At 57.2% G+C, this 23,453-nt stretch overlaps 7 protein-coding genes across 7 annotated transcripts; 5 read left to right on the top strand and 2 right to left on the bottom strand.

Annotated features, from left to right (window-relative positions):
- Positions 1-264: 264 nt before the first annotated feature.
- On the top strand, positions 265-1,395 carry J7T54_007105 (uncharacterized protein; the record flags this gene model as incomplete). Its single annotated transcript, XM_051510777.1, has 1 exon — positions 265-1,395. One exon carries the CDS (start codon positions 265-267, stop codon positions 1,393-1,395), a length of 1,131 nt encoding a protein of 376 aa, XP_051366319.1.
- A 647-nt stretch (positions 1,396-2,042) lies between these two features.
- Positions 2,043-3,358, top strand: J7T54_007106 (Glycerol-3-phosphate dehydrogenase [NAD(+)]-like protein; the record flags this gene model as incomplete). Its single annotated transcript, XM_051510778.1, has 2 exons — positions 2,043-2,113; positions 2,167-3,358. The coding sequence occupies 2 exons, from the start codon at positions 2,043-2,045 to the stop codon at positions 3,356-3,358; spliced, it is 1,263 nt and encodes a 420-aa protein (XP_051366320.1).
- Positions 3,359-3,741: 383 nt separating this feature from the next.
- Positions 3,742-6,192, top strand: J7T54_007107 (putative transcriptional regulatory protein-like protein; the record flags this gene model as incomplete). Its single annotated transcript, XM_051510779.1, has 3 exons — positions 3,742-3,878; positions 3,933-3,998; positions 4,065-6,192. 3 exons carry the CDS (start codon positions 3,742-3,744, stop codon positions 6,190-6,192), a joined length of 2,331 nt encoding a protein of 776 aa, XP_051366321.1.
- A 4,766-nt stretch (positions 6,193-10,958) lies between these two features.
- Positions 10,959-12,014, bottom strand: J7T54_007109 (uncharacterized protein; the record flags this gene model as incomplete). Its single annotated transcript, XM_051510780.1, has 5 exons — positions 10,959-11,122; positions 11,220-11,536; positions 11,595-11,701; positions 11,763-11,921; positions 11,973-12,014. 5 exons carry the CDS (start codon positions 12,012-12,014, stop codon positions 10,959-10,961), a joined length of 789 nt encoding a protein of 262 aa, XP_051366322.1.
- Positions 12,015-12,368: 354 nt separating this feature from the next.
- J7T54_007110 (ammonium transporter) lies at positions 12,369-13,941 on the bottom strand (the record flags this gene model as incomplete). Its single annotated transcript, XM_051510781.1, has 3 exons — positions 12,369-13,326; positions 13,381-13,790; positions 13,840-13,941. The coding sequence occupies 3 exons, from the start codon at positions 13,939-13,941 to the stop codon at positions 12,369-12,371; spliced, it is 1,470 nt and encodes a 489-aa protein (XP_051366323.1).
- Positions 13,942-15,278: 1,337 nt separating this feature from the next.
- J7T54_007111 (major facilitator superfamily domain-containing protein) lies at positions 15,279-15,804 on the top strand (the record flags this gene model as incomplete). Its single annotated transcript, XM_051510783.1, has 3 exons — positions 15,279-15,453; positions 15,678-15,720; positions 15,783-15,804. 3 exons carry the CDS (start codon positions 15,279-15,281, stop codon positions 15,802-15,804), a joined length of 240 nt encoding a protein of 79 aa, XP_051366324.1.
- A 2,800-nt stretch (positions 15,805-18,604) lies between these two features.
- Positions 18,605-23,426, top strand: J7T54_007112 (Glycogen debranching enzyme-like protein; the record flags this gene model as incomplete). The annotated part of the gene is made up of 3 exons (XM_051510784.1): positions 18,605-18,819; positions 18,874-23,260; positions 23,346-23,426. 3 exons carry the CDS (start codon positions 18,605-18,607, stop codon positions 23,424-23,426), a joined length of 4,683 nt encoding a protein of 1,560 aa, XP_051366325.1.
- Between the last annotated feature and the right edge of the window lie 27 nt (positions 23,427-23,453).

A 23,453-nucleotide genomic window follows, 5' to 3' on the forward strand; every position in this document is an offset into this window, starting at 1 on the left:
GTTCGGCGCCAACCCCAGAGATCTCTTTCAATGGATCTTGGCGGCGTTCCGTGTCCCGCAATTATTCAGCAACAAGCACCCCTGCTTTACACCCACTTTCCACCCACTCCGCCGTGATGAGCAATCAACATGCGCCGCCGATGGCCCGTCCTTCAAAACCAAGCCCGTCGACGGTCTGTCATTGTGAGCATCAACGTTCCCTCTATGCCAACCATCTAGAACTCAACATCGGCGGCTCTGCTCTTATGAACACCAGTCCGAAACATGTCTCGTCAACGCTCGCCGCATGCTGGCGCTTCGACGGTGCATCCGGACGAAGTCAAGAGCGCCCACTACAACTCGCCCGCGCACGCTACGAAGTCGCCGCAAACGCCCATCGAGCGCCTTACAGAGAACCTAATGCAAGATGATTCCAACAAGGATCTAGAAGCGGACTCTGGAACCATTCTTTACCTCGCATATGGATCGAATCTGTGCGAAGAAACCTTTCGAGGCAAGCGAGGCATCCGCCCACTTTCCGAAATCAACGTTTCGGCGCCGACTCTTCGCTTGACAATGAGCCTGCCTGGCGTGCCGTACGCGGAACCATGCTTTGGCAACGTTGCGTTCAGGAAGCTCCCCGAGAAGCCCAAGCTGCCAGACCATCCGAAACTCCCATTCGAGCCGCCCGCTTACTCGAAAGGACAATGGGACGGAGGACTCATGGGTGTCGTGTACGAGGTGACAAAGTCGGACTACCGCAAAATCATGGCCACGGAAGGTGGAGGTTCGGGATATCAAGAGATATTCGTGCCTTGCGTCCCTCTGCCGCCTTCAGCTTCCATACCGGAGAAACCTCCGCTGCCCGAACTGCCGCGACCGTTCCTTGCGAGGACCCTGTACGCGCCTTACCTACCATCCGACGACCCGGGCCGGTCAACCTGGTGGAAGAGACTGTTTTCGAGGACACGCCGCAATGACCCGGACTATGCGCAACCAAGCGCTCGTTACTTGAAGCTGATCACTGATGGCGCAGAGGAGCATAACCTCCCCGCTGCTTATCAGGAATGGCTACACTCGTTGCAGCCGTACACGGTCACGTCAACGAGACAAAAGATTGGCAAGCTCGTCCTGATGGCGACGATTGGACCCATGTTCCTGACCTTTATGGCCTTGGCCAAATACACAGCCGACGAGAACGGCCGGTACCCGTGGGTTGTTGCGCAGACCATGACTCTGCTTTTCAATTCCACCTGGGTTTTGTACGATTGGATCTTGAAGCCGTTGTTTGGTGATGGAGAGCATACGCAGGACGAGGACGAGGGCCAATCGGCAATGAGCAAGCGGCGATTGTCTATAGGCAAGCCTCAGCCAGATGAGGAGAAGACGAGTCTTCTGCAAGGGGAGGTCAGCTAAGACCTCGGCATTCAGCATGGGCAACGCTAGACTTGTATGCAGTCATCTAGCAAACACATTGGACCTCGTGCCTATGAGCACCAAGTGATCAGACGAGCTTTAAAGCAGTGCGGAGACCCAAGGGTTCACCAAGACAATCGGCCCGCTGCAGGGCAGATCAGGGGTTGGGATTGTCGTATTGCGTGACTGCATCGTATCGGCGGTCATCCGTCTTGCATGTGACAAGGGATTTCTGTTCCTGGCTCAAAGTGACCTTCGAGAAGAACGTGAATCGCATGTGAAGGTGGGAAATCCCGCGGGCCACACTTCGGGGGGCCCTGGCTAGCGGGCGAGTGTTACCGCATATGGCAAGCGGTGAGGAAAGCTGTTGAGGACTGGACCGTTTTCTGCCATTTGGTCTAGCCCAAATGCGTGACGACAAGCTTGTGACCCTGCCAGAAGCTGCGTGATAGTACGTACTACTTACATGCGGGCTACTGAGATACAGGTGGTACAAAGGCATCCTCACCCCTCCCCCAACAACTATCGTGGCGCTCTTCTTCTTCATGTTGCGGTCTATCACAGCACGCTCCTCTCCCACCTTTCGAAGTCTCTGTCCTCCTACTTTCCAGTACTTTTCGACTTCGACACTCGTCGGCGCCAGCAGAATGGGCAGCTCCAATTTCCTAGGCGGACACAGTCGCAAGCACAAGGTGACCATTGTAGGGTCGGGCAACTGGTGAATTTGGATTCCTTACCGCACGGCGAGACGCAACAACTGATGCTAGCTAGGGGCTCTACCATTGCTAAAATCATCGCGGAGAACACGCGCGAGCACACTGACGTATTCGAGGAAAATGTCCAAATGTGGGTATACGAGGAGGACGTCACGATACCCAAGGAGTCGAAACACTACAACGAGTCGACGGCCGATACGCCCCAGAAGCTCACCGAGGTCATCAACAAGTACCACGAGAACGTGAAATATCTCCCCGGAGTCGCCTTACCCCCCAACATCGTCGCCAACCCCTCCCTCAACGATGCCGTCCAGAACTCGACGATCCTCATCTTCAACCTCCCCCACCAGTTCATCCGCAAGGTGTGCGAGGGCATTCGCGGCGAGATCATGCCCTTTGCGCGCGGCATCTCGTGCATCAAGGGCGTCAACGTGACGGACGATGGGATCAGCCTGTTCAGCGAATGGATTGGCGACGACCTCGGCATCTACTGCGGGGCGCTGAGTGGCGCCAATATTGCCAGCGAGATTGCGCAGGAGAAGTGGTCCGAAACTACGATTGCCTATGACCCTCCGCCCATGGACAGCCGGGCGCCGACGCCCAGGAACGCGAGCCCCAACCCCGATGCGGCGGGGGAGATACCCGAGATCCAGCACCTCGACGCGCGGGGCCGCAAGTCCAAGACCAAGCTCACCCCGCTGCCCATTGAGTACCCTCCCCTGGACCACAACTGCTTCCGCATGCTCTTTCACCGTCCCTACTTTCACGTCCAGATGGTGTCCGACGTGGCGGGCGTGTCGCTCGGTGGCGCGCTCAAGAACATTGTCGCGCTGGCGGCCGGGTTCGTGGACGGCCGAGGGTGGGGCGACAATGCCAAGGCGGCCATTATGCGCATTGGCCTGATGGAGATGGTCAAGTTTGGGAAGGAGTTTTTTAGCGAGACGGTGCGCACGGGCACGTTCACAGAGTCCTCGGCCGGCGTGGCTGATTTGATCACGTCGAGCTCGGGCGGGCGCAACTTTCGCTGCGCGCGCAAGGCCGTGGAGAAGGGGGTCTCGGTGCAGGATGTCGAGCGCGAGGACCTCAACGGTCAGAAGCTGCAGGGCACGTCCACGGCCCACGAGGTGAACAGCTTCCTCAAAGCAAGGGGCCTCGAGGCCGAGTATCCCCTTTTCACGGCCGTAGACGGCATCTTGCGAGGCGAGAAGAAGGTTGACGATATCCCTGCTCTGGTTTCAGACACATGAGGTGGCGTGCCACGTTATAGCAGGGGTCAATGGAATATGCCGCCATAATTGATGAGGCGAAATGAAACATAGTGAAATCTGGCATTGCAGATCCCATTTCTACAATTACATGTTCAGCGTCATGTGTGCTGCGAGCGCAATGCAACGAGCGCTCCACCGGACCAAGCGATGCTTGGCCAAGATTTCGATGTATCTGTGGGGTAGGACAACCCTCCACGACAATGGCCGGAGTCGCGGAACGAGTTTGCCATCATTCCGTCCGCGATTCCGTGCTGGAATTGTCGTACTACCTCTCTGGCTCAATTCCGTCAACCCATCTTCAATATTGAGAGTGCGACTGACACTGGGGGCACGACGTTCACCAGATTCACCCGCCAGCCAACATGACGAGTATCCCGTCGTCGTCGCAACTCAAAACGTCCTCCAGCCCAGACGGCCCAGACACGGTGAGCGCGACCCCTGCCACAGCGGAGCCGCCAGTCCGGCCCACGAGGAAGCAGGTCTCGCGGGCATGCGACTGGTGTCGCGCGAGGAGGATCAAATGCGACAATGGCAGACCGTGTCGAGCGTGCAGGGCGCGAGGGGCCGATTGCACCCACAAGGGGACTGATGAGCCTCGGACGCTGCCGCAGGCGATGAGGTGAGGATGAGCCGTGACGCACGTCATCAATGTGAACGAACGTCCGCGATTGACCAAATGACGCAGGGAGATTGAGAAGCTCAAGCTCAAAGTCAAGGAGCAGCAGGCGGAGATTGCCGGGTTGAAGCTCAAGGAGCAGCAAGCCATGATACCCACGCCGACAGAGACGTCCACCACGTCGGCGTCCCCCACGGCGTCCAGTCGGCACAACTCACACAACAGCCAGCAGCAGGGCACGCCCTCCTTCACCCTCAAGCCCAAACCGCAGTGGGAGGGCATCTGGCTGGCGACGTCGCGGTCCGACCAGACGTCCTACTATGGGCCCTCGTCTCACTTTTACTTTGTCAGTCGCATCGGCACGTACCTCAACAAGGCTCTGCAGCAGCCATGCGCGGCGGGCTGCATGCAGCCGCAAGAGGCGAGGAAGAACATTGCCATGACGAACCCTGCCGAGGCGGAAGAGGCCCCGGCCGAGGAGGGGGAGCCACACTCGCCCGGGACGGATGGGAGGAAGAATCCCTCCATGTCGCGGATGCAGGAGGAGTACTTTCTCAGTCTCTTCTGGGAATCGTACCACTGCTTCGCGCCGGTGGTGGACGAGGCCGACTTTAGGCGCCACTACGCGTCACTGTGGGAGCCGAGAAGACCGTACCGGAAGATGTCGCCCCTGGTGGACATTGTGCTGGCCGTCTGTCTGCAGTTTGGATACTCGTTCATGCCCAAGGCGACGACGGGGAGCTCCTCGTCGGACGACGCGACCATGGCGGGTCGGTGGTACTACAGGCGCTGCCAGTCGCTGCTGACGGCGGATCTCGAGAGTCCGACGCTCAACACGGTGCAGTGCCTCATCTTCTCCATTGCCTATCTCTGCTGCGCGTCGTTCCACAACATGGCGCACCTGGCGGAGACGCAGGCCATCCGGACCGCGCAGATCATAGGCCTCCACCACGACCCCGCCGCCGACATGTCGCGTCCGGAAAAGGAGCTTCGACGACGTGTGTGGTGGATCTTGTGGATGATGGAGGCCAAGACGGCGGCCAAGCTCGGTCGCCCCGTGGGCATGGACCGGTCAGAAGTGTCGACGCTGATGCCGTCTGACGATATCGAGGCGGCGTCGGCCAACGGCGCTCTGCTGGGGTCGTTTGGCAACGTCACCTGGCTCAGCTACAACCTACAGCTCACCAAGCTCATCGACGTGAGCTTCAGTGTCCACACGGCGCTGTACGACCGCTGCGGCGAGGCTATTGCCAGCAGTCCCGCCGGATCCCTGTACAAGGACCCCCAGGCACTCGAGTCGTGCGCAGAGCTTCTCGCCACGCGCATCCCGGTCATCACGGCCTGGGCGGACGCCGTGCCCAGCAGCCTCAAGATGTGCCGGCGCTACTCTGGCGAGGCCTTCTCCGTGGACCGGACGCCCCTGAACATCGACTTCACGGCGCCCATGTGGCTCCAGCGGCAGCGCATCTGCCTCGAGCTCATGTACCACACGCAGATCCTCAATCTGTCACGGCCGTTTATCACCTTTTACTCCAACTCGACAACCTACACACCCATCGCGGAGCGACACGCGGCCGCCTGCGTGTCCCACGCCATTGCGCACACGCTCGTCATGCACCAGGTCGTCACCGAGACCGACCTCATGGGGGGCTGGTCCGAGTTCTTCTTCTGGCAGTGGAACGCGGCCATTACGATCAGCGGCTTCATCCTGGCGTACCCCATCCACCCGTCGACGCCCAACGCCCGGCTGGCCCTGGAGAAGGGCGTGGCCATCTTTGACATTTTCGGCGCCAACTTTGCCGTGGCCGCCGACGCGGCCAAGATTATCCGCGACCTCATGGGCAAAGCGGACCTCCTCACCGGCCGTCTGCGGTACGGCATCACGAGCGGCGCGCCGCAGGAGATGCCACCCAACGCGTCGTCGTCGTCAATGACGACGACGGGGGCGGCGGCGCCCGTCCCTGGGCCGAATGGGCTGGACGTCACGGGAGGAACAGCCATTGATCCCGCCATGGACGACGGGCTTGGCTGGCTGGACCCGAGTGAGCAGAGCGATCCCAATTATTTTAGCGAGTTTATGGACTGGGCGTTGTCGGTGGATCAGTTCAACAGCTTCGAGAGGTTCTTTGATGCGAGCAACCCTGCGGACCCGTTCTTGTTTGGGCAGCAAATGCCGCCGCCGCCACCGCAGCAGTAGTCATTTTGTGTATACATCGTTATCAAAGTTGAACAGCCTGTGTACGCTCCTCGTAGTGTGACTCATGCGTGGGTCCTTGTCAGTGCTGACCCCTTGCAGCAACGCATTTCCGCATCTGGACTGAACGCAGTCAATGACTGGCTCAATTGAAAGGTGATACTCTACTTTCACGAGCAGATGGCGATGGATTTATTCGCACAGACGATGATAGGGGTCTCGCTGCCACATGGCTCACGTGCTCAAAAGCGCGCGACGGAATAGCGATCATAGAGTCAGTCACCAGTCACCAGTCACCAGTCACCAGTCACCACCAGACAAGACCGTAGCGTCCGCTTGCAGCCGATCCAGTCGTCTACGAGAACAATGAATTGGACGCAGCCAAGGCCAGGCAATCTGCGGAGCAGAATGGCATACCATCAATAGGTCCCGTACTTTGCGCTTGATTTATTCGGCGTCAAACCTTGTTCCGCATCGGGCATTGAATCAGCCACCGACCGTCATGTCGAGCGGACAGGCCCTCACTCACTCACTCGACAGCTACCGAAGCTGGAACGATTCGCGGGCTTTTGATTCGACTTGTCTTGGCCTCTTTTCCCCGGCTTGGCTGAAGCACTGTAGTGACATCACCACTCAGACGGATGAATGGGGGCCCATTGCAGAGCCCAGTCGTCCAGACATGCTCTAGGCAAAGGCGCAGACGAGCCAACACAGGTCCGGGACATGTCGCCCTGTCCAGCGTCGACGACCCCCTCGACGGCCCCGGATGATGTGATGAGCTAGTCACCAGTCGTCGCTGTCACCAGTCTTTCCTCCCCGCAACACTACTACCTGTACTACCTGTACTACCTTTATGTACATTACAGCTATCTGACATACATTCTTTCCAAACGTATAGAACCCTCGTTTTCTGCCAAGATACGACACGGAGGAGGAGTGGAACACCAACACGCAAAGATGAAGGAAGCCATCGTCCACCCCGGCGGCAAGGTCGTCATTGAAGAGCGTCCCGTTCCCCAGCCAGGACACAACGAGCTTTTGGTGAGGGTCGTCATTGCCGGGACGAACCAGAAAGACTGGAAGTTCCCCTTTCTGGAGGACACACCTCACAATGCCGGCGATGATGTCGCTGGTGTCGTAGAGGCCATTGGCGACGGGGTATGGGAGTTCCGCCTAGGCGATCGCGTCGCGGGATTGCATGCGTTCCCTGAGCCTCACGGCGCCTACGCCGAGTATGCGATCCTGCCCGCGTATCAGACGTTTCGACTCCCAGACACGGTCTCCTTCGAAGAGGTGAGCGCGCGTTCCTTTTCCCCTCCCCTGCATGTGCTCAGCGACTGTAGTAGAGCGAGACTGACGTACATTTCAGGGCGCGACCGTGCCACTGACTGGTCTTGGCGCTGCCTTTGCGCTCTACCACAACCTGCAACTGCCGACGTCCTGGCAACGGCCCCCCGAAAAACCCACGCCTCTCCTCGTCTATGGCGCATCGTCAGCCGTAGGCGCCTATGCCATCAAACTCGCCATCGCGTCCAGCATCCACCCCATCGTCGCGATCGGGAGCGAGCACAGCTGCTTTGTGAGGAAACATCTACGAGCCGAGTTGGGCGATGCTTTCCTCGACTACACGGCGTTTGAGAAACCGTCCGACCTCGTCGAAGCGATTCATCAGGCGTTCCACGATGCTGGGACCCCAGACGGCCGACCGGGACACGCGATCGACGCCGTGTCGCTCCCGGGCACGTTTGACCAGGTGGTAGCGCAGAGCATGGCCGGTGCGCCGATTGACGGGCAGAGGCCGCGCATGGCGGTCATGATGCCCGGGCACAACTACAGCACCGCCGACACGAGCGTCGAGGTCGCCGAGGTGTACACGGGGCTGGCGCACCAGGGGGGCGATGTCGGCAGGCGCTTCGCCTACACGGTCTGTCGCCTGTTCGCCCTGGGGTTGGCCGAGGGCTGGCTGGCGCCGCACCCCTTTGAGGTCCGCGAGGAGGGGCTGGAAGCGCTGGAGGGTGTCTTGCAGGATTCCATGAGCGGCAAGATCCACGCCAAGAAGATATTGTTGCGGGTGGGCCAGGTTGAGCAACAATGTGATTGATACCCACTTCAGCTGAATATGACTAGCGAATGTACGTATTGATCAACTCCATACCATCTCCCATCACGCTCGGTAGTTGAAGGTCGGCTCCACCACTAGTCGTCTGAGTGCCGCGAGGGTTATTGGAAGCGTGTGCCTGTCTCGGGAGCGCTGGCGCCCGTGCCGACGACATGGCGGGCCTTGGAAACAGCCCGAGAGTCCGTGGAAAGCACAAAGAACAAGCAAGAGTCTATTGGTGCGCCTCGCCAAGAAGCGGTTGACGTGGGCGGCCCAGACGAGGACGACGAGGTGCGGACGCCTACATCCCGAATACGATGGGGCCGCCGCGAATCCGCAGATCTCAAGATCCCAACCCCCATGTGCCGACTAGTCTACTGCAGTATTGCCCCGGCGCGGAACTTGGACCCCAGTTCTTTCATCGGGGTTGAGCACTGCCGGGGCACGTTATGCACGATCTGCACAATTATGACCGTCAAACGAGGCCATCCTGCCGGCTGTACGCTGCCACTATGCCATATAGCGACAGCATGGGCCCACAATCGTCATCTACATGTCTTGAAGCCGCATACGATGATACCACAATATCCGGATGAGGTCTAGGAAAGGCAGTCCCCGTCGAGAGGAGGGGACGGGCAGAGGCGATCCTACTTAAGGGGTCCTCCCCACCAGACGACAGTGGTAAAGGAGGAGTCCAGCCACTACGCGACACATGTGGCCTCTCCAGCATCTTCAACACGATGGCTTCATACGAAGTATACAGCAGGCTGCACCATGAGCTTGAGGAAAGGTGGCCAGTCGTTGCCATCACGGCCCTGACGCTCCTGGCGGCTCTCGTTCTCCCCGGGCTGATGAAGACGAATCATCTCAAGGCGATCCCACTTGTCCGGGGCGGCCAGTTTTCTTTCATCAAGGACGGGTGGGACGTTTACACGCAAGGCTACAGCAAGGTACATTGTCGCTTTGCATGGAAGAAGACAAAGAGTGATGCTGACCGTGGGCACAGTTCAAGCAAAGCACATTCCGCATCAAGAGCGCGCGGAGTATGGACTAGACGAGCCCCCAACTGGAGAGAAAGATGGCTCACATCTCACAGAATCACCCATCGTCGTCGTGTCCCCCGTCTTTCTGGGCGAACTCAAGAAGCTCCCCGACGATGTCCTCAGCTTCGCCAAGTCTGTCGACGAGTCGATGCAGACCAAGTACACCGGCGTGGAGGCCGACGTCCCAGCCATTCCCCACGTCGTCAAGACCGGTCTCACGCCTGCGCTTGTCCGCCTCAACCCTACCATTTCGGACGAAGTCGGCGAGTCGATGCGCACGGAGCTGCCGCAGACGAGCAACTGGGAAGAAGTCTGCATCAACGACAAGCTCCTCCGTATCGTGGCCATGGCGTCTGGTCGCATCTTTGTTGGGCCCGAGCTCTGTCGAGACGAAAGGTACCTGGATGCATCGATCAACTACACAATCGACCTCATGACGGCCGTCCACCTCGTCAGCTTCACGCCCTCGTGGCTTCGCCCGCTCATCGCACCGATCCTCCCACCAGTACGCAAGTTGCATCGCAGGATCAAGGAGGCGGATGCGTTCCTCCGACCTGTCGTGGCCGCGCGGAGGGAGGCGGCCAAGAGCCCCGACTACCAGGAGCCCGATGACATGCTGCAGTGGCTCATGAACTCGCAGGCCAAGTTTGGTGCCAAGAACGACAAGGAGCTGGCGCAGAATCAGCTGGGCATCAGCTTTGCGGCCATTCACACCACCACCCTGACCACTCTGAACGCGTAGGTCGGGTCTGCGCCAACCAATCCTGACAGCACTGACCAAGTCTGGCAGGTTTTCTAACTTGGCTGCCGACCCCAGCCTCGTACCGATGCTGCGAGAGGATGTCCAGCAGGCCCTCGCCGAAACGGATGGGGTGTTTACCAACATTGCCATGCAGAACATGAAGAAGCTCGACAGTTTCTTGAAGGAGACCCTGCGAGTCTATCCTTTGGGTGCCGGTATGCCACATGTGTGCCACACACAGGCTTGGTGATCTCCCACTAACCCCGGTGTAGCCTCGTTCCAGCGCATGGTCCTCAAAGACTTTACTCTTTCCAACGGCCAAGTGATCCCGGCCGGCTGTATCATCGAGGTCCCCTCGGGCAGCGTCAATGTCGACCCCGAAGTGCACGACAACCCGGAGCAGTTTGACGCCCTGCGCTACTACAACATGCGCATGGCCAAGGGCGAGCAAGAGTCCGCCACCAAGACGGCCGAGGTTGTTGCCAACTCGCAGTTTGTCAGCGTCGGGACGTCGAGCTTGACGTTTGGGTACGGGCGCCACGCTTGTCCTGGGAGGTTCTTTGCCGTGAACGAGATCAAGATGATCATGGCCACGGCTATGTTGCATTATGATGTGAGAAATGTCGAGGGGCAGGAGGAGAGGATCCCCAACTGGACGTTTGGGTCGCAGGTAAGTGACCGACATGAAATGGGGGAGGCAAGTGTGCTGACAATGGCAGTCGATCCCCGACAGCAAGGGGAAGATCCTCATGCGTAAGCTATAGGAATCAAGTCACGCGCGGTTGATCAAGCAAAGACAATAATGAATATGCAGCATGAAAGTGTGGTCCTGACATGCCGTGTACTCCTGCAATCTCGTAGTCCATGTGCTCCTCCACTACACCCCTCACAGCCACTGCTTGTTGCCATAGTGCGATAGGAACTCGCCCGCGTCGCCGTTCTCAATGCTTGCCTTGTCAATGACATTCATCATAGCGCTGACTGACTCTTCGGGTGTGATGGGACCCTTCCAATCCGGTGCATAAGCCATGAACTTCTGCGCCAAGGCGCCTAAGGCAGCAGTCTGTTCTTCCGTCACTAGAAGACGTATTAGTCGTTGCCCCCCCCTCCCTTTGAACACACAACCTCTCCCAGCGAGTCCACTTACAATCGGCTTGCCCCCATTTTCCCACGTCCACAGAGCCGGGGCTCAGGCTGAGGAAGAGAATGCCCTCTCGCTTGTACTGCGCGCTGAACTTGCCGACGATGAGGTTCATCTGCGCTTTGCTGGCGGCGTACAACGGGGAGACCTCGACGTCGTGCTTGATTGAGACGTCCAGGTCTGCGTGCCCCGTGGTGATGGTGACGACCTTTTTGGCCTTTCCGTTCTTGATGAGCGGGATGAGCAGGTTGAAGAGATGGATGTTGGCTATGACGTTGACTTTTGTCAGCATCAAGAGCTCGCGCTCGATGCCTTCCGGATCACTGGTCCGTTGGGTCAGTTGAGACTGTTTGGTGTTCGGCCTACGGTTTGTGAGCTCACAGATTGCCGATGGCGGCGAATGCGTCGTAGTCTGTGTAGACCGCAGCGTTGGCGATGATGTAGTCCAGTGCCCCTTGGGTGAGCTCGGCAATCTTGTCAGTGGCGGCCTACATCTTCATTAGCACAATCTCCATATTCGACACCCAAACCTCGATGTTTGCCACGTACCTTCAACGCCTGATAGTCGGTAATGTCGGCTTCCAGGATATGGATGTTGTTGCGGTCAGGCAACTCGGCCTTCACCCTGGCATCGGTGGCAGCTTTGTTACGAACGATACCAATGACAGAGTTGTCAGCATGGGCCGAGATTTGCTTGAGGAATTCCCACTGTCGAATGTCAGCATCAATGGAACCACCATAGGGTCGAGTCCAGCTTACACCGAGGCCCCTTGCAACGCCAGTGACAACGTACGAAGACATGGTGAGGTATAAAAGTTCTTGTACGTATGGAGAGAGCTTTTGTGCCAGATTGAGTTTATTCGTGGAATTCTACGAGACGGACATCTTCATTCTTATACCACGACCACCCGGCATTCCCGACAATACAGCACATGCATAATGCTGACAGTACGGATATAACCAATCTAACTCCGCAGCTTCATAGAAGCTCCGACCCGCACATTTACAGGCGAACGTCCTCGAATTACCACATTAGGAAAACGGTTCAGGTACAGGTAAGCTTACATGCAGCATGCGTCTGCATGCACAGATGATTATCAAGCACACACCTATGTCCAAAGACAAGATCCATCTGCCCGGCCCTCCATCTCACTCTCAGTCCCTTTTCGCTGGCGATACATTGTCTGACGCCCTGTCGGAGACACCCGCCGTGTTGCTGGCACGATGCTCTCTCGTCCCCTCAATGCTCGCACCATACTGACCCATGCCATATATCTCCATGTCATAATCAGAGAAGTACTTCTGATCCAATCCCATCAACTCGTCTTCCTCAGAGGCGCGAAGATGCAGGCCTGGGATCTTGTCGATGATGAACAACAGCAGGCAGCTCACACCAAAACTCCAGGCGGCACAGGTCAGGGCAGCAGCGAGCTGGTATCCCATCTGCGCCCAGTGGCGATTCCACCAGCCACCAGGGTTTCCAGTCGAAACGCCGTCCAGGGCAGGGACAAAGTCGGCCGCGAAGAAGCCCGTGAGGATATCGCCCACCACGCCACCCATGCCGTGGATGGCCCAGATGTCGAGACCCTCGTCGATGGAGATGAAGTACTTGTACTTGTTCGTGTAGAAGCACGCCACGGACGTGACGCTGCCAATGAGACAGGATGTGTAGACGGGGACGAAACCAGCGGCGGCGGTGATCCCGACCAGCCCGCTGATGATACCTGAGCAGAAGCCGACGATGCTGAACTTTCTGGCGTGCAGATACTCAAGACAAGCCCATGTGACGCCTCCACCGCAGGCCGCGAGGTTGGTATTGAGCACGGCATAGATGCTGCGGATCGACAGGTTGGCCGTGCTCGCGCCGTTGAAGGCCAGCCAGCCGAACCAGATGAAGACGGTGCCGATGCCGACGAGAAAGGGGTTGTGGCCCCGGAAGTGCGGGATGCGAGGATGTTGGCTCTCGCCCAGTGGGTCCCTGCGCTTGCCGAGCATGCACGACCAGGCAAGCGCGCCGAAGCCACTGGCGATGTGGACGGGTCCAGAGCCTGCGAAGTCGAGGACGCCGAGCTGGGCGAGCCAGCCGGATGGATTCCACTCCCAGTATGCAAGGCTGCGGGCGTTAGGTCACGGGATGCGTTGCGAGGAGAGTGGTAGGGTCACGTACAAGTAATAGACAAATGTCGTCCAGCACAGGAGGAACAGCATGCTCGGGAACAATCGACCCCTTTCCAGCATGGCGCCCGCCAGGATCATGGCCGTCACTGTGACAAAGGTCACGCCAAATGTTGCGTAGAGGATGTCAGGCACATCGCTGCTCGCTAGGCTGGGATACGCCAACACGTTGTACAGCACGCCCTTTGTCAGATTGCCGAGGATGGGGTTCGAGGTATGCGACATGTAGAGGGAGTATCCGTACAGCCAGTACTGGATGCCTACGGCGCAGGCGCAGAAGAGTGACTGAAAGACCATGGTCAAGGCGGACTTGCGACGGTGCATGCCGGCGTAGAGGAAGCCAATGGCTGGGGTGATCTGCCAGCAAAGACATGTGGACACGAGGAGCCAACAGAGGTCGCCCTGGGTTTGTCAGTCACGATTCTGTCACATAACGGTGGGCTCTGGTGACCTTGTTGTAGGGCGCATTAATGTCCTGCTCCATGGGGTTCGCGCCCAGTGGCTGGCTGCTGTAGTCGGGCCATTCTGTGACTGGGGGCAGTCCTTCCGACATGATGATTCTCGGACAATGTTTCGATTTGTTACACAGAACAACGATGAAAGCACTCAGGATAGATTGGCCGGAGAGCGCCAGAGTCGCGTGGAAGGCCATGCATCTATAGATGTCACTGTTATCAAGTGATCATCGCCCATCGATGCCTTGGTCATTACCCCATATTCCTTGTTGATAAGGTTAATTCCCCCGTTAGGCAATTTCAACCGTGTAGATGCAACCTTATCTCTGGGCTACATGGGCGCGCGAGCGTCGTGGCTGTGCCAAGCCCTGTCGTGCGGCTGGCACAACTGATAGGTCGCACATGGCGCTGATAAGGAGGCCCGAGGCACTCGCGGACACGAGTCAGAACAGGAGATGACGTATCGAGGCAGGTAGCAGGACAGATAGCGAGCGTCTCCAATTACGGATGCGTCGGGACAATCCTGAGTCGACGACCTCGTAGCATTGAAGTCTCTCGATTTCGTGGCCGCCACTCCCTACTCACGAGTTAACAGTCAACCATTTTAGCCAGATATCCAGCACTTGACCGCAGAACAGCTCAGTGGCGATGGAAGTACACAAATCTCAAGCACAGATATATTATTGAATGCATTATGCATACGGGGACTTACAAGTAGAGCAGTGTAAGCGTGGCCCAGTCCCGCTCCGGAACCGGAGTCGGGCAGCACCGGACACGGAGCGGCCCCGCCGACTCCACCCCCGCGACACGGAGTAGTTCCGTCCGTCTACATGCATCGACTCCTTCCATTGTGCCGGTCGCGAACATGATTCTCGTTCGGTCCGACTGCGAGTCACCTCTTCAATCGGGTATTGAACCAGGATTCCCATGCGCCAAGGGCAGCAGCGAATACCACTGCTTCGGTGAACTGCCCCCATGTCCGAGACAATCGGAGCTCGGCAGAGCAGGTCGATATACCCTTTCTTTGCGCGCCTTATGTCTCGGCACTTCTGTATGCGATCAAGCCAATGCGTGTCACAATATGGGAGATACTTTCCTTTGTATTCAACAGTGCCGCCTCCTTGTCCGACCTTGAGCGCGGCCCCAGGGCGCCGCTTATTGTGGGCTTTCTCCATCGATCAGCCCCGATAAACGGCCCTCTGCACGTCTACCCCTAGATCCTTTGTAAAAGTGGCATGGTACTGAAAGAAGCCCATGCCCGGATTGCCTCGCTAGATCCTCCGCGCCATGACACTTGAATCACCGTCAAGCCTCTGTAGTGGCCTTCCATGCGAGCTGGTCACATCAACAGACAACCACCATGGCGCGCCGGTCCGACATCAAGCAGGCCGAAAGTGCCCTTCACAAACAGTAGAATCTTCTTCTCCGCAGTCAAATGCTCACAGTCTTCGCGACACTGTCCATCGCGTTGCTCATCTATGTCATTGACCATTATGGCATCGCGACCACGCTACCGATCATTGCGAGCGACTTGAACGGAAAGAACACAATCTCAGAGGCGGGTACCTCGGCGCTGCTCGCCAACACGACATTCCAGATGCTCTATGGCAGTCTGCAGACGTCGTCGTTAGGTCTCATCTCCCTCCTCATTTCTGTTCCTCTGCGGTGGCTCTTACTTCGCGTTGGATTCACACATGGTCATTAGCATGCCGGTCAGTGGTGCCCTGTCTCCCATGCTGTTTGTGTTCATCGAGTGGAAGGTCGCCAAGCTGCCCATGATGCCGAGCAGGTGCTCTTCTCAGGCCATAACGTCCAGTATGCTGACAAAAGACAGTCGAGATCTACGCCAATCCAGTGGTCATGGTCAGGCTTCTGCTGTACGTCATCTTCGGCCGCGGTCTTCCAGTCCATGATCTTCTACATTCTAATGTCTCTGCAGAACGCCCATGAATTCTCCATGACCACGTCCGCATTGGTCTACATTCCTTTGCCTGCCTCGCAAGCCATCGTCTCGATATCCACTGGCTACCATATCACCTATACCAAGCCATACGGTGAAGTTCTTTGGGCTGGCTTCACACTAGGACGCTGTGTGGGCTTTTGTATCGATTGGCTCGATGTAACAACTGACATGTTGTCTCAGTGGACTCGGCCTCACCCTCATCTACACTCGCAGCACGCACACTGGCATCATCATTATCCCTTGCATCGTCATTGATTTTGGCGCGGGCTGTATCTTCCAGCCGACGCTCATCGTCCTTCAAGTCCACCCCCCCCCCCCAAAGCGCGTCGGGCCGTCATCATCCCCAATTTTGGTGGGAATATTCCAAAAGAGTTACTGGTCGCGGAAATGGCGACCAGTCACGCCGTTTCACGCTTCAGGTGCCGTTGGTGGGGATCTGTCTGCTGGGCATGTCATTCATCAGGGATAGAAGAGGGTTGGAGTACAAAGGCAATAGGGTTGTGGAACAGGCTTTCACAGCCGGGCCGGGGGAACGAGGCCATCGACTTCTCGGAGGCTACTGACACTTGTGGCATTGAGTCGGTAATGAAAATGCTCACAATAGGTGTGCCTAATGTCAATGACAGATTACAAGGTGCCTGCAATGAGCAAAGTCACTGTCCTCCTCTCCCTCGCAACTAGCAGCCTCGTTGGGCGCCACTCGGTAGCGCATCAGATTTTGAGCACATACTCGTATCTGCAATAGACTACCTCCTGCTCGCAGCGTGTATTATCTGTTCGGCCTTGGCTTGCAGGCTTGCAGCCTCCAATGCAGCCTCCATTGGGGCACGTGCACCTACCACAGTCAGGACTCAGGGAGTCAGGGGCACAGCTATCTAGTTACGGTACAGTGACCCCCCGACACGTTGACCGGGTAATTGCAGGTCCAATGTTACTCATAGCCAACCAGTATCACCCATGAATGCGACCAGCACGCCAGGAGGCTAGACACAGGATTGCCAAGATGGAGAAGAACGCAGCAGCTTCGGAATAGGATCCGACTGCTTGATTCGGAGCGGGCCGCTCGTGGAGATGACGATCCCAGGAGACGCGAGCGACAGGCAAAAAGCTGCCTCACGAACTGCACCAGACCGCGAGAACAAATAGATAGAGCGAGTGGTATAAGTGGACTTGCATATTGATCTTCGGGGGCCTACCGCCGTTGTCGCGTAGGGTAGGATATACCTCACTAGGAGATGCGTCTCGAAGATGGTCTGGACTGGAGTCCAGAACAATGGTGCATGTCAAAAATTAACAATAGCGCACTGGGTTAATGGATCATGATATTCTTTATCGATAGGCTCCATGACGTCGACATCAATTACATGACACTCGACTGCATTTTCGAATTCGTCAACGCCCAAGAGCAGACTGAGCATGGGAATCCGAAAGGACATGTTCACGAGCTGATTGCACCGCAAAGACAAGAAAGTGCCTCGCATTTCCATGGGTTGTCAATGAAACTCTGCCAGGAGATGCGGTGCGCGATAAGCAGACGAGGACCGGAGCATCTGGCCCCCCCACCACCTTGACGCGGTACCAGCATCATCCACTCTCTCGCCTGCCAGTGGCTCTTGTAGATGCCATTCGCGGCAAGGGCTTGCTCGTTCCTGCCTGATGGAGACTGTGCCTGGCCTGAATCGGCGTCGAGGCTGGCGATCGCGATTGTCTTTGCCATCATGCTGCGTGGTTAATAATTCTCACCTGAAAGAGCCAACGCGTCCGTCGAGTTTTGCATCTGCTCGCTTACAGCGAGGGCTGCCACAGCATGGGCTACACATTGCGCAGAAGTTGGATGAGTCAATTGTCGACATGCCACCCATCCGTGATGGCTTTTATCGCTACCCGCGTTCAGGTACTGTGCCTCACCATGCCGCTGTCATCTCAGCGCTGACCATCCATGGCCAACAAATTAATCTGTTGACATGCACGTACTTTCTGGTCAACCTTTCCGTTGCACTTTGGGGCATTGAACAAGAACGGGACAACCCAGTCATCCGACGCACCCGTGGACTTGTGCGACGGATGCTTTGGGCAGGCGGTGCGAGTAACACAGCGCATCCAATACACCACCGCTGTCAGAAGAGGAGGAGAAAGACCGTTGGGATTAGCGGTATCGTAGATCACCTATTGCATCCCGTGAACTAAACTGAGATTTCCGCCCATAATAGCGCTTTCGCTCGTGGACGGCCTCTCATCCATCGCCTTGCTTGCTTCCCTGCTGTCCTTGCTCTCATATACCTCCCGTTCCTTGGTCCTCTGACATCGTTCGTACCCTACCTACCTGCTCTGACCTATCCGTGCTTCTCGATTCCTCGTTCTGGTTGCCCGCCCTTTTAGGAGGGAGTCAGCCCATTTCTCTGACCGCTTTGTCAGTTTTATGCTCATTTTCATCTCTCCCTCTTGTGCATTCTTATACTCATCCATCGCCCAGACGACCTTGGGTCTCCCATACCGTACTATACCCATCCCACCTCTGCACGACATTGGCCAGCTAAGCATCCTTCAGACCAAACGAAGGCTTTTTCTGGAGCATCGACCGTCGGAACTGATCAGAATTGCTAGCTAGAAAAGAAAAAAGAAAAAAAAAAAAACCGCCCATATTTACGGTGGTGGATCGCGATCCGCGCTGTTGTTGCCTTGCTCGTACCCCCTGCCTGTGCCAATTCGAAACAGCAGCAGCGAGCGCGGGGCAGCTTTTCTAGCTAGCTCCAGCCCGTCGCTCGTCTCCTTCTTCCTTCAGCATGATACCGCGAACAATGACTTCCAACGAGGTATACCTGCTGCCTCTAAATGACGACGGTTCGCCCCAGGTCGCCGGCGAGTACATTTACCTGGCGCCAAGATGCGGTGATCCCATCACCATCCGCTTCGCGATCGAAGGTACGTCGAGCATATGTCGTCATGGCAGTCTCTGGGTCAACATCCCCGCAAAGGGCGAGGAATTTCGTCGCGACAAATTCACAGAGTACAAGTAAGTTTGAAAATAGCTCGATTGTTGCGTTCGCAGACTAACAAGTCCCCAAAGGTTGACCCCGGACTTCAATCGCACATTGGAGATCTCCATCCCCATCCACGATGCGGGCGCCTACGCCTTCTACACGACGTACGCCGAGCTCCCTGAGCTGAGCACAGAGTTGTCCGGTGACGCTTCGTCACAAAATACACTGAAGAAGACCCCCTTCTACTACATTGATGTCGCGCCGCGTCTCAAGCTGGATGGCCGGCCGCTGCCCCTGCCAGCGCTGTCCGTCTTCTCTGTCATCAGCAAGTTCATGGGGTCCTACCCGAAAGACTGGGAGAAACACCTCCACGGGATAAGCGACCGAGGGTACAACATGATCCATTTCACACCTCTGCAGGTGCGAGGGTCATCCAACTCGCCCTACAGTCTCTATGACCAGCTTGGTTGGGACCCTCACTGCTTCCCAGGCGGCGAGAAGGATGTCGCGCGCATGATTGAGAGCCTGGAGAAGGACTATAGCCTTCTCAGCTTGACAGATATTGTGCTCAACCACACTGCCAACAACACAAAATGGCTCGAGGAGCATCCCGAGGCTGGCTACAACCTGACGACCGCGCCTTGGCTTGAATCTGCTTTCGAACTCGATACCGCATTCCTCGAGCTGAGTGCAAACCTTGAAAAGCTGGGGCTGCCCACCGAGTTAAAGTCGACGGACGACCTCATGAAGATTATGGAGACTGCAAAGAAGGAAGTCATTGCCAAGATACGTTTGTGGGAATACTTTGTGCTCCATGTGGAGCGTGACGCCGATGCAAGTTTGGATGCTTGGGTTGCCGGCAAGACGCACTCTCCTGAGAACGTGGCCGAGTACGGCGCCCGTGTTGAAAGCCTCAAGAGCTCATCGCTGAACCAACAGGTCGAGTTCATGGAACAGTATGGTGTGCAGGGCAAGGACAGGCTTGGGGGACGCTTCTACCGCCGCGTCAACCCGGCCGTTGCTGCGAGCCTACTCTCCTACGTCTTTGGCCAGTATGACGCCAACAGCTCTGGTGCGCCCGACAAGGCAGCTGCGCGAGGCAAGATGGTGGAGATCCTGGACGCTCTCAACGTATCATTCTACCGCGAGTACGATACCGACGTGAACGAGATTCTGGACCAAGTCTTCAACCGCACAAAGTACACCCGTCTCGACGACCACGGTCCCAAACTCGGCCCCATCACCGACGAGAATCCCCTCATTGAGTCATATTTCACCCGCCTGCCCAAGAATGACACTACCGCCAAACACTCTGCCAGTGACCTCGCTGTCGTCAACAACGGTTGGGTCTGGGGTGGAAACGCCCTGGTAGACCATGCTGGACCCGATGTTCGCGTCTACCTGCGACGCGAAGTCATCGTCTGGGGCGATTGCGTGAAGCTGCGCTACGGCAAGGGCCCTGAAGACAACCCATGGCTCTGGGGGCACATGACCAAGTACGCTCGCCTGATGGCAAAGTACTTTGCCGGCCTGCGTATCGACAATTGCCACTCAACTCCCATTCACGTTGCCGAGCACATCCTCGATGAGGCTCGCCGCGTGCGCCCTGATGTGTATGTCGTCGCCGAACTCTTTACTGGGTCGGAGGAGACAGACTACGTCTTCGTCAAGCGTCTGGGCCTCAGCTCTCTCATTCGCGAAGCCATGCAGGCATGGAGCACCGCCGAGCTCAGTCGCCTTGTCCACAGGCACGGAGGACGCCCCATTGGCAGTTTTGAGGTCGATGAGGTGTCCAGGCCTGAAAGTCGGAGCCCACCCACCACCCCAGCCAGGGCAGGCAACAAGGATCCCCTTGACGAGAGTGGTGTGTATTCGCGAGAAATCATCAGGACCATCAAACCAACCCCGGTCCATGCCCTCTTCATGGATTGCACCCACGACAATGAGACGCCTGCGCAGAAGCGTGATGCCCGCGACACCCTGCCGAATGCGGCACTCGTTAACATGTGTTCTAGTGCGACGGGCAGCGTTATGGGATACGATGAGATCTACCCAAAGCTCGTTGACCTTGTGAACGAAACACGTCAATACACGTCCGAGTCTTCGGGTTCTCATTCTGTGAGCTCCGGACGTGGAAAGAATGGCATCGGCGGCGTGAAGAAGCTCCTGAATCAGATTCACACACTGATGGGCAAGGACGGGTATGATGAGACTCACGTGCACCATGAGGATCAATACATTACCGTGCATCGTGTGCATCCAGAGTCACGCAAGGGCTACTTCCTGATTGCCCACACGGCGTACCCTGGGTATGGGAACGGAAACGGAGACTTCAGCGCCGTGCACCTCGCGGGTACCAAGGCGCGTCACCTGGGCAGTTGGACGCTAGAGGTTGATGCGAGCGCCGAAGCGACCAAGGAAACCTTGGACGATAAGAAGTCCCTGAGGGGCTTGCCCAGCCGTGTGGTTGATTTGCCAGGCATCCGCATGGAGGTCAATGGCGAAGACACCACCATCACGGTTCGCGACAGATTCCCTCCAGGCAGTATCGCTTTGTTTGAGACATGGATCCCCACTGCCGAACATTCAGCCGGTCTAGACAACTATGTCACCTCGGGGGCGAAGGAGGCCATGGGTCAGCTGGACTTGGTGGATCTCAACTTCCTGCTGTATCGCTGCGAGGCTGAGGAGATGGACTCCAGCGGCGGCCAAGACGGAGTATATGATATTCCCGGCCACGGTAAGCTCATCTACGCCGGTCTTCAGGGTTGGTGGACAATTCTCGAGACCATCGTTCGGGAGAACAACCTGGCCCACCCGCTGTGCCAGAACCTCAGAGATGGACAGTGGGCTCTGGACTACACCGTTGGACGTCTGGAACGTATCAGTGTCAAGTCTGGGCACGAACGTCTCGCTGCGCCTGCCGAATGGTTCAAAGACCGCTTCAATGCCATCAGGAAAATTCCAAGCTTCCTGTTGCCCCGCTACTTTGGACTCGTTCTGCGCACCGCTTACCTGGCTGCCACGGAACGCGCTCTGGCGCTGATGGGAGAGAACATTCAACACGGCCAGTGGTTCCTGCAGAGGCTGGCCCTGGTGAGCGTGCAGATGAACGGATACGTCAAGTCTGCGTCTCTCTGGCCAAACAAGCCCGTGCCAGCCATGGCCGCTGGTTTGCCTCACTTTGCTGTCGAATGGGCCAGGTGCTGGGGACGTGATGTCTTCATTTCACTTCGTGGTCTTCTGCTCGGCACAGGCCGTTTTGACGAAGCGAAGGAGCACATATTGGCTTTTGCGAGCGTGCTGAAGCATGGCATGATCCCCAACCTACTCAGCAGTGGCGACCTGCCGCGATACAACTCGCGCGATTCAATCTGGTTCTTCCTGCAGACCATTCAAGACTACGTCAAGATTGCTCCCGAAGGTGCCGCGCTTCTCAAGACCAAGGTACAGCGGAGATTCCTCCCATATGACGACACCTGGTTCCCTACGAGCGACGAGCGCGCGTACTCGACGGAGAGCACCATCGAGGATGTGATCCAAGAAGCGCTCCAGAGACACGCAACTGGCATGAAGTACCGCGAAGCCAACGCGGGTCCCGGAATCGACATGCAGATGAAAGATGAGGGGTTCAATCAAGAAATCAAGGTGGATTGGAGCACGGGTATCGTTTTTGGCGGTAACCAGCACAACTGCGGCACGTGGATGGACAAGATGGGCGAGAGCGAGAAGGCCGGCTCCAAGGGTGTGCCAGGAACGCCCCGGGACGGCGCTGCCGTCGAGATCACCGGCCTTCTCTACAGCGCGCTGGACTGGCTGTCAGAGATGCACAAGAAGGGCCAGTACGCTTACGAAAGCGTCAAGACTTCAGAGGGCAAGTCTATCACACTTGCCGAGTGGGCGGCACTCATCAGGGACAATTTCGAGCGCTGCTACTACGTTCCAGTTTCGGCCGAGGACGACTCCAAGTACGACGTCAACACCAGCATCGTCAACCGTCGCGGCATGTACAAGGACTTGTACAAGTCCGGTAAAGAGTTCGAGGACTATCAGCTGCGCAGCAACTTCCCCATCGCCATGACTGTGGCGCCCTCGCTTTTCAACCCTGAGCACGCCTTGCACGCCCTGCGTCTAGCCGACACGGCCCTCCGAGGACCGGCCGGCATGGCAACACTGGACCCGGCCGACCTGAACTACCGTCCGTACTACCATAATAGCGAGGACAGCGAGGATTTTGCGACCAGCAAGGGTCGCAACTACCACCAGGGACCCGAGTGGCTCTGGCCGACGGGCTACTTCCTGCGTGCGCTGCTCAAGTTTGACCTCGGGAGGCGGACAAGCGAGGCTGGCAAGACGGAAGCCTTCCAGCAGGTGACGAGGCGCCTCGCAGGGTGCAAACAGTGGATGAAGGACAGCCCCTGGGCCGGTCTGACCGAGTTGACGCAGAAGAATGGCGAGAACTGCCCCGATTCGGTACGTATTTCGATTCCATTCCTGCCAAGTGTCCTAGCTGCATACGCACGTGTTTGGTGTTTTTGTTTGCTAACCTCTCTTACAGAGCCCGACGCAAGCCTGGTCCGCAGGATGCCTGATTGACCTCTACATGGATGCCGCCGAGGAGCAAGACAAGGACAAATAGGAGGGGTTGGATGATCACAAGTTTGGG

The sequence above is a fragment of the Emericellopsis cladophorae genome, assembly GCF_022114955.1.
Source record: "Emericellopsis cladophorae strain MUM 19.33 chromosome Unknown NODE_2_length_1295279_cov_118_880017, whole genome shotgun sequence".
Taxonomy (NCBI): domain Eukaryota; kingdom Fungi; phylum Ascomycota; class Sordariomycetes; order Hypocreales; family Bionectriaceae; genus Emericellopsis; species Emericellopsis cladophorae.